General features: G+C 34.2%; 1 protein-coding gene across 1 annotated transcript; it reads right to left on the bottom strand.

Moving 5' to 3' along the window:
* Positions 1-312: 312 nt before the first annotated feature.
* Positions 313-9,578, bottom strand: LOC140832158 (protease Do-like 2, chloroplastic). The gene is made up of 21 exons (XM_073196017.1): positions 9,311-9,578; positions 8,679-8,804; positions 8,342-8,392; positions 7,384-7,457; positions 7,116-7,179; positions 6,668-6,712; positions 6,393-6,500; positions 5,727-5,804; positions 5,011-5,077; positions 4,680-4,738; positions 4,363-4,462; positions 3,385-3,464; positions 3,189-3,245; positions 2,337-2,440; positions 1,904-1,991; positions 1,718-1,803; positions 1,612-1,636; positions 1,416-1,487; positions 1,097-1,147; positions 844-904; positions 313-739 (listed from the first exon to the last, which is right to left on the bottom strand). Exons 1-21 carry the CDS (start codon positions 9,485-9,487, stop codon positions 486-488), a joined length of 1,827 nt encoding a protein of 608 aa, XP_073052118.1. The 5' UTR covers positions 9,488-9,578; the 3' UTR covers positions 313-485.
* Positions 9,579-9,836: the final 258 nt, after the last annotated feature.

Raw genomic sequence — 9,836 nt, 5'->3', positions numbered from 1 at the left:
AAGAAGCTACTCAGTTTATTATTCTTTTGAGCCGATCAAAATTTTTGAGACCATATCACAAACTGGACACAGATAATCATGAGGCGAGCAGTTAGTTCTTGGTTTTAATTTCTTTTTTTAATCTCAATATTTTTAATCTTTAATTTTAAATTTTAGAGTTCTTGACTTTAAATGGTGGTGTTTGCTTAATAGTTCGTTCAAATTGACGTGGTTGGTAATGCCTAAATAATGTTCACGATCTTCTTGTCTGAAAAAAAAAAATTTCAAGATACTACACTTACAATAACGAAAATACCTCTGCGGCCACATACGACAAGCAAAAGCGACTAGATTTCATTTCCTAAAAATCTCAAAGAATTACAGTTACAGACTTTATTCTCTACAATCACTAATACAACAAGACTAATTTCTGGCAAAATTTTCTTTAAAAGAAAAAGAAACAATGATAAATAATTACGAACAAAATGTAAGAAAAACACTGAATTTTAAGACCAAAGAAGACCATCAAAACCAATATCCGAATTTGAGACGGGAATGTCACCATACTCATTTTGATCGATTATAGCATCGCTTTGTGGTTCGATGGAGCCCAAATAAGGTTCTGATAGATCTTCTGATCTTCCGGATGGAATTCCATAACCTTTGAGAATGCTGGTTGTTGAACCTAAAGCTTGCTCTCTCTCCAAAACAACCAAAAAGTTGTCTTCAAATTCAAAGATTAAATATTTGTCTTTGCAAGCTGATCAACGAGTACATACTCAGAAAATTTAGTAGACAGTAACGGTGGAGTCTAATAGCAATTCAAGTCATTTTTAAGAAAATTCTACATCTAGTAGCACTTACAATCAACTAGATGAGCCAAGTGGTGAATATTTCTGATCCGCGTGCCATTTAACTTCAAAACCTGTCATTGACCCTACTTAAGTTTAGTTGAAATTCAGAAATCATGGCAAGCGTCGCACGCACACGCACAAGGGGTAGATCCCATATGGAATTTTTTGCTAAACTTTTTGTCATCCATAACCAAAATTCCCAATTCCATTCCCGCATACAGATGCACTCATATGCATTTCAAGTATGGGTATTTTTTACTTGCCTGCTCGTTGCTCATCTCTTCATATCCTACGTTTACTTCATTTGCCAATACCTGTACAAATACAAAATGCCGCACACAGGAATTAAAACTGTGAAGAATATAGTTATTTGTTGGAAAAAGGTGTCAATAATCCTTCATTTTCTTGAAAACTCTCATTTTGATCCTCGATGGGGTTCAAAGATGACAAGTGGTGGAGGGTTCAAATTTTGTTTAAACCAATTAAACGGCTGTTCACACGTGTCCAGGAGTGATGTCAAAGGGTTTGGAAATAAAAGAACAACATTCTTGAATGAGGGAAGACTCACAGCTATGTACATACCTGTGATAATATTACGATCTGTTCTCCTTCAAATCTTGCCATAGAGTATCGTGCTTTTGTTAACAATTTCAACTGAACATAAGAAGAAGGTAATGAAAATAAGAAGAAGCTAATCAACCGTAAAACTCAAGAAATACATGATAATGTTCTCCATGTTGACATAAGAATAACAGAAGGAAAGAAGAAGATAAAATACCCCAATGCTATCTTCGCATTCTTCTCTGTAAAAAACACACATATCAACAATATAAGCTTATCATACACTTGCAAATCTCAGAAATGAAAAAATCTCAGAAAGGTACCCGATCAGAGGTTCTGAAAGAGGAGTAAACACCAAACCAGCAACAATCAAATATGAAGGCTGGCCTCCATCAATGTGGAAAGGAACCTTCAGGTAAAAATAATCGAAAAGAATAAATTAGTATCAGAGATTTTATCAGTATAAAAGGTAAACAGTCAACCCAGCCACCATAAAAAAAAACAATTACCAAATGAACTCGTGGATTTAAAACTACTTGAACTTTCATTGATTTTCCTCCCCTAATAATGCCAAGCTCTGCAACATCACCCGTAAACCTAACAGAATATGATATTAGATCGACAAGATTCATGTTATAGAAACTCAAACGTACTTGCAGATAATCAATGTAGACTTGAGCTTCAGTCAGACGAATTCACAGAGAGGTCTAAGTTTAAGGGTAGAATGTCGGTTATAAAATTATAGAACCACCATCTTACAAGAATAATACCGGAAACATAGACAAAACATTTATGTTACAGGCTAACATATATTGGTGGAAAAGGATTATGCAGCTTGGGATGTAAAATTGATATTCTTTTTTCGATTGAAGTACACAGTGGACAAAGATCAACTTCATGATGAGAAATATGAAATCGACTTCCTACCCGAGGTAACCTTACTTTTGACTAATAAGATAACGAAATGCAATACGCCCTGTTGACCGGAATGGTACAGTCCCTTCGCATCCAACAGAAACATTGTTGAAGCTTACAATGACATCCCCCTGGAAGAAAAACAGGAAACAAATGTTATTTGATGTGCAGCATAGCTATAGTTCATACTGTTTGATACTGGTAGTAGACAATAGACAAGGTTATAACGTGATAACATGACTAGCTCTTAAACCCCATTTATCTAATTTTTTCCATGGATTTGTTTATGGGTTTTAAAATCCGCAAAAAATATGACCAACGACCAACCTTTTTCGCTAAACACCGGAAATTTTAATTTAACTTAAATTTTTAATGTGACAATTGAGTTTTCCTGAAATCTGTCTGTTCTTTTTTTTAAAATTCCCACAAATCAAGTAAGCTAACATGAACAAGGATACATATTCATTCTGTTTTTTGGCAATAAACAATCAAATTTCTTTTGAAGAATGCAGCGGCTCCTTTTATCAGGAAATTCTCAACATTTTATTTCCAGGAAACCAGTAAATGCAGTGGAGGATTTGAAAGACCAAAACTTAAACTGTCAGCTTCACAATCTAATTGAGAACATCAATAATTGATTTGAAGCACATATGAAGACACGAAAGGCATCAATACAAAAGGTGGAAAAGTTCATCAGTCACATAAAAATATTCGTATATCAGATGTTGAATGAAAGTGGAGTAAACAAACAAAGCATGGACAACAAGATCGAAGTAACTTCGGTGAGGGCGTAGCAAGGTAAATAATAATTTGAAGTAAACCCATAAATATAGAAAAGATAAACAGAAAGCCCTATAAGACTTACGAAGGTAGATATACCTCCTTCAACACATTATTAGCATCGGAGGTTGGCTCAACTTTCCGCACAAGTACACCCTGAAAGACAAACGGTTTGTCGGTTGTCAGAAAAACCATATTTGAAGCTTTTCTGTACCAATGTAAATCTTGAAAACAAATTTCTGCACAAGTACACACAAATCTATGTTTCCTTCTAGTTCACAAGAAAATGGCAGACCTCATTGGAGGGTACGTTTAAGCATGCCCTCAAAGCTGGGTTCTCCAATTTCTGCAACAGCACTCCAAGAGAAGGGAAACCTGACATTTATGCAAAGGTATTTGTTACAATTTATCACAAGTAACAGAAACTAACACACTTCGTTTTGCCACAAGCTTACAAAAGAGAGAGAACTCTATATAAACAAACGACAAAACTGAATATAAGTAGATTGTAAAAATAAATAGATATAAAATGAGTTAAATTGCCTTTATATTTTCTCAGTGCGACATCTTTTAGGAATAATTCTAGAAAGGACATAACTTCATGGCCTCGTGGGAAGAAAATTAGCCGAATTAACTCCACAAGCCTAATACGCATACAATAATAACTCAAATTTCTGAAGAATGACCCCATCACCCATGTTATGAAGTACGAAAACATGGTTAGGTTCACCCCTAACCAATTTGCATGTACATGACTGATGACTCAAATGGTTATGTGAACTTTTCCTCCACTTGAAAAGACACGTAGAAAGAGGCAATTTTTTGTTTCATGCCTTTATTTTACTATTAATTTCTTTCATAAAAAAAATTCAAATTGTTTTCTTGGGAGAGCATGAACATGCAAAATCTATCAATCCTGCCGTCCAACAATCAGGATTGAGATCTTGACAATTATGCTTTTGCCTTTTGCAAATACGAGGTAACAGACTCACCTTAATGATTAAAAGCACATATACCTAGACGAAATATGCATGAAATAAGCAGCTGTTTTGAGTATGAATAATGATGGTTTCCTCTCCAAGAGATGTCTAGCAAACTTGGTATATAGAAGTATCCCAGAATACCTCAAACATTTGAAAGAGGTAACAGGTAGCTTGAAAAACTCTTTCTCACATGCATCATAATAAACTTCTTATAAAAGCCGAGAAAGATCAACAACACCAAAAGTGACACATTAACTTGAAAAGGTGATTTCACGAGGATGAATCCTCACCGGTGTATTTCCCATTCCTTTCGTAGTCTTCAAGAAAATGAGATACAACCGTACTAGGAATAACGTAGCCAATATTCTCAGCCTCATCGGATCTGTATACCTAAAGGTAAGGTCCTCTGAGAATATGATTTTTTATAAGCAAACCACTGTTACATAACTATGACCATGGTGCACTTTAAAGTCATGACATAAAGTCTGCACAATGATAACTGAGAAAAAGTATTGCGAAAAGGATGATTCCCACGGAAAAGCTGATAAATATGGAGGGCTAACATCTAACTCTAAAGTCAATGTATTTTCACAGTCAAATCTTAAACCTGAAATGCCACTCCAATGCATTCCCCTTGGTCATTGAATGCGGGGCCACCACTATTACCTAAACAATGAATTATTGATTAGCAAAAGCAATGACGGAGTACATGGCTGGGATAAGGCAAAGATAGAGAAATAAATATTCATATTTTTAGCTATAAGAAACCAAAGAAATATAAAGCCATAATCAAATAAATAAGAACCAAAAACAAGAGTTGAGTTTATAAAAGCGAAATGGAATATACGGGGGGGGGGGGGAGGGGGGGCACATCTGACCAACAATAAATTTGCTCCCCTTGGAAAAGAACAATTTCTAATTTTAAAATATACACTTACCAGGATTTATGGCAGCATCAATTTGAATGCCAAGTAACTCAGAAGATCCATGAGCATATGATGTAACCTGAAGATTTATGATAACAATAAACAAAAATCGCAAGCCCAAAAATATAAGTACAAGAACAAAGACAATTAAGTAACATTATAACTGCAGTTCCATTTTTCTTATTGAAACAGAAAATTTGACATGCAAATATGTAAACTGATAGAATATAATAGTAAATAAGCCTGTGCTTTGGTCATTAGTGGAGAAAGTTGTTACAGTTAAAAACTGATGTAAATGTTTGCCAAAGATAGAAGCTTGAAAAATGAACAATTATGCCCAGTCAAAATTTATCATAAGATCCTCACAAGATATGGAACGGTGCAATGATTATTTAGTCATTGGTCTGCAAGAGAGAGAGACACTTCTACCGCAAATTTCCACCAAGTTTCCAACATAAAGATACACTTTTTTATATCATTTTGACAATAAAAAAGACTTTGACATTTAATTTTTCTGACTATCAGCAAATAAACAAAATGAATTTTTTTGTATCGAATTCATAATAATAATTCATCACCAAAAAAAGAGAGAGAAAGCAATTGCACTTTCTAGAATAAAACTAAAGTTACATTTTGGATGTAGGCCAAGGAATCAAAATCCTTAATAATGAAATGAAAAACTTTGGTGAAAAATATATGATCTGAGATGTTGATAAGAGGGAACAAACCTCAATTCTTGATACCACACCCTTAGACACTGATATAGTATCTCCTCCTAGTGGATATCCTACAACAGTCACTGAATCCTGCAAATTTGATAGGGAAAGTAATAAAGCTGGACAGGTACCGAAGTTATCCTTTCTGGTTACATTAAAACAGACGGATGTAATTCCATATGTACTTGGAAGTTCATCAATAATCAATATGCATGCAATACACTGGAACGTGTAATATATGATGTATCAATTCAATTCCTTTTGATTTCTCAACTTAACGAGTTCCATAATGGTGAAGAACAAAGAATGTAACATTGATTCACAATTCAACACCTCACAGAAAAGACAATGCATCAGTTATGACTTATGAAGGGATGGAATCCATCCAACAGAAGGAATATATTATCATTCAAATGCCAACTTTGAAGCTCTTGTAAATTTTATTCATGAAGTTTATCAACAGAATATTCGATACAGGAAACACGAAATGAAATTACTTCAGTATCACACTTTATAGAAGTAACACTCTTGAGCATGATGCAGATGGCATCAAAAACGAAAAACCTTCAAAACCGAGAGTTGAAATTGATGAAAATTTGAAATTCTTATTTCATGACAAAGAGCAGGTGACAAAACAAGGAATACTAGTCATAGATAGAGAAGTATGATCAACTGAACCTGCAAATTAGGCAAGCGCCCAAAGTGAAGGGGCTCAGATCCTTCCCAAAATTCTTTGCTCTCAACTGAAATCAGAGCAATGTCACATTCTAAACCCCTTGCCAGAACCTACAATAATACAATTTGATCAGAGAGTAAGTGGCATAATCAAATTGAATTATAGGCTAAGGTACATATAGTCTGTATTAGCAATCATACTTTTTAATGGCTTTATCAGTCGAAGCATAAAAAAAAATTCATAACAGCTGTGGATAACTAAATTCTAAAGAAGATACCTTGGCAACATATTTCGTATCATCCCCCCTTCTCTTTACTTTGACCTGCAATCAGATCAAAAGTACCCATCAAATAACTATAACACAACTCTTAAAAATCCCCAGCATCTAAATTGCCGCGAGAGAATACAAACACAAAATGACACGCAAACCTGAAACACAATCACAGCAAAAAACCTTCAAGACCAAATTTAGAAGGCTGAGTATACAATATGCTAGAGAGAACGAGCAAAACAAATCTAAACAGAACGCATCAAATAGAATGAAGAAACTGTTTTGAAACAAAATTTGTTTTAAATTTGACGAATTTGGGATGTTTGAATGACGGATTGTTTCTAGGTATCTGATGCATGGGCTAGTCATTTCACTTTTAATGCATCAAGCCCGTATGTATTGTGAAATTCTCCTAGTGAGAAATGTGTTAAAGCGGAGAAGCTTCGGATATTACCTGTGTATCATGTTCGACACAGTGTGCATTTGTCAAAAGCATTCCATCCCCGATCATGAAGGCACTGCGTAATAGAATAAAAACTATCATAATGAATTTAAAAGTGAAATAAAAATTAATCACTCTGCAGAATTGAATTTTAATTAATTTCAAGAAAACTAAGCACCAAACCAGTTAGACACAAAAAAAAGGTGCTAGTGCAAACGAAGGAGATGTAAAAGTCACATTTTTTGGAAAAACAGACATTAAAAATGTTACTCAGACATGCCTTCCGGTACTCGTATACTGTCTTTGTTTCTGCCATGGAAGGGAATAGTCTGGTGCAGTGTGAGTACAATAAACCTACACAGAGGCAAAAAGGAATAAAAAATACCTGTAAAAGGGATGGTCTTCCAATAAATTAAGAACGAAAATCACGACACGATTTAGAATATTGATAAATTTGTTGTTTGCAGGGAAGCTAACAAGTAAATACTGAAAAAGGAAATTAACTTGTAAGCACGACCATTAGAATAGATTTTGAGTTGTACAACTATATATCTTCTGACAACATTGACAAGTCATTAACCCCATTAAGCAATAAAAAAAATTAACAACACTAAGCAAGCTTCATGAAACAAAGAAGATTTTTTTAGCACAAAACAAAGAAAAAGTATAATGTATGTTACTACAATTCATCCTGAAAGCAATTATTGGTAAGAGACATCACTTAGTCGTGTTTATCAAGGAACATATATAGAGTACTTGGAATACAACACTTAATTTAATGATTCATCTATCTACAAGGTAAAATGTGATTGTCGAGAAGAGGATCTTGTAGGGAAGACAACTGCTGCCGTATATTAGAAACATTGGTCCTAACAAGCTGCTAAAATTAGAGATAAATTATAAACTATTTCAGACAGAAAAGTTATCAAAAAATCAATCTTTTATCTATAAAATCACAGAGAAAATCAGTTTAACTAGTCACATTGCAGAAAAACACTTGAAAGGTAGATTATAAATAGTAAATTGTATGAATGTTTGGATCGAGGATTAGACCATAGGCTCTATGGCTATGTATAAAGATTAAACCTGAAAGAACAAGGTGGGATGAACGTAGAAAAAGTATGTTCCCTCATAAGAAAAACAACAAGAGAGAAACTGAACAGCAAGTCCATGAAAAACAAATAGAGAACCCGAACCAAAAGTTGTATTAAAAACATTTAAATAGATGACGTACTTACCTTCACAACAGCATTAAGGAAAGCAGCGTCTTGAAGATTGTCAGCCTCTACCTAAAACTTATAACAGATTAATTTTAAGGAACTTAATTATCATCTTAGCCAATAATCCTTCAAATAATGTGCATGCAAATTACTGAACAGTTTTGACTAAATCCTACATTTGGCTATTCCTTTTGACACCAAACTTGTGATTTTCAGGTTCCATGCATAGCCTCATATTTCTCTCAATGGAAAAAAAATTTAGTCAAGACAATATAGGGATTAAATGGCATATATGTGAGTTGTACATGATTGAGATTTCAGAAGGAATGAGGAATTGGGCACCGCGTATATGTACCTGCTGTTCCTTCGAGTCAACTGGAATTCCCTTGTTTCCTTTCTTCGGTAAACCAATTGATTTAAATGCTGACAGTTCGGTTTTATTCTGACTACCTCTACCGTCTGACTTCCAAAATGTATTATCCTGAGTAAGTTGATCTCTGTTGAAACTTTTGTGTGATATCAAAACCATAAAATCATGAACTAGTAATTATAGTGCTTCGTAAGCTTAGTAGTCCTTTTGCTTTAGGTTCCTACACTGAATTCAATAAGTATTCTCTTGCAGGAAAGTAAACGAGCAAAGATGTATTGGCGCATCTTCGATTAATATAACTCTTTTTCCGTAGCTTGTTCAACTGGGCTTTCAAATAATGTTTTCAAATACAGGATACCAAAAGAATCTTAACAGGCTAGTGCTGTTTGTTTTCTTGCTGAAGCATTACTTCGAAAACCTAGTGCCAGAAGCCATCTTTTCCAAAGAGAGTAAATATATATCAACTATTCCCTGCAACTTTCTCTTCATTAGCGATCCACGATCCCAACACGCGAACACAAAATAAATTTCCAGAATCGACACCTTTCATCCAATTAACGAAGATCCCTAAAACAAAAGAAACAATAAACCAAATAAATTAGAAAGAATTAGAGTACCTCATTGACGAATCTCCTCTTGTATTTCTTAGATGCTCCTTCGAACGGAGCTTCAGAAGACTCGGAAACGCAATATGTGTAAGGCCTGCGCGAAGTGCACAAGAGGTTGGACGAGTGACGGGAGTCGGCGCAAGCAATCGAAGCGGAGAACCACCAGTTAGCGGCTGCGATTGCCATGTAAAAATAAAAGCAATGCAGCTGAGTTTCTGTGGAATGTAAAGTTCAATAAAAGGGGGGGAAGAGGAGAGTCTTTGGGTATATTACCTTATCCTCTGCCTAACGTTATTATTATATATTAAAATATAAATAATACAAATTTAATATATTTTAGTGTTGCGACTTATGCCTCCTCCTACTATATTTTTTTTATTTATTAATATATTAAATAAAGATCAAAATATAATTATAAAAAATAACAAAAAATTATACTATAATCTTGATATATGAATTTAAAAAAAAAACAAAGTAAAAATTAAAATTACAACTTAATATTTAAATAATAAAGATTCTTCACTGAATTACGGTG

The sequence above is a fragment of the Primulina eburnea genome, chromosome 1 (genome assembly GCF_022965805.1).
Source record: "Primulina eburnea isolate SZY01 chromosome 1, ASM2296580v1, whole genome shotgun sequence".
Taxonomy (NCBI): Eukaryota; Viridiplantae; Streptophyta; class Magnoliopsida; order Lamiales; family Gesneriaceae; genus Primulina; species Primulina eburnea.
The sequence above is the reverse complement of the archived record's forward strand: the minus strand, read 5'-3'. Positions and strand labels throughout refer to the sequence as shown.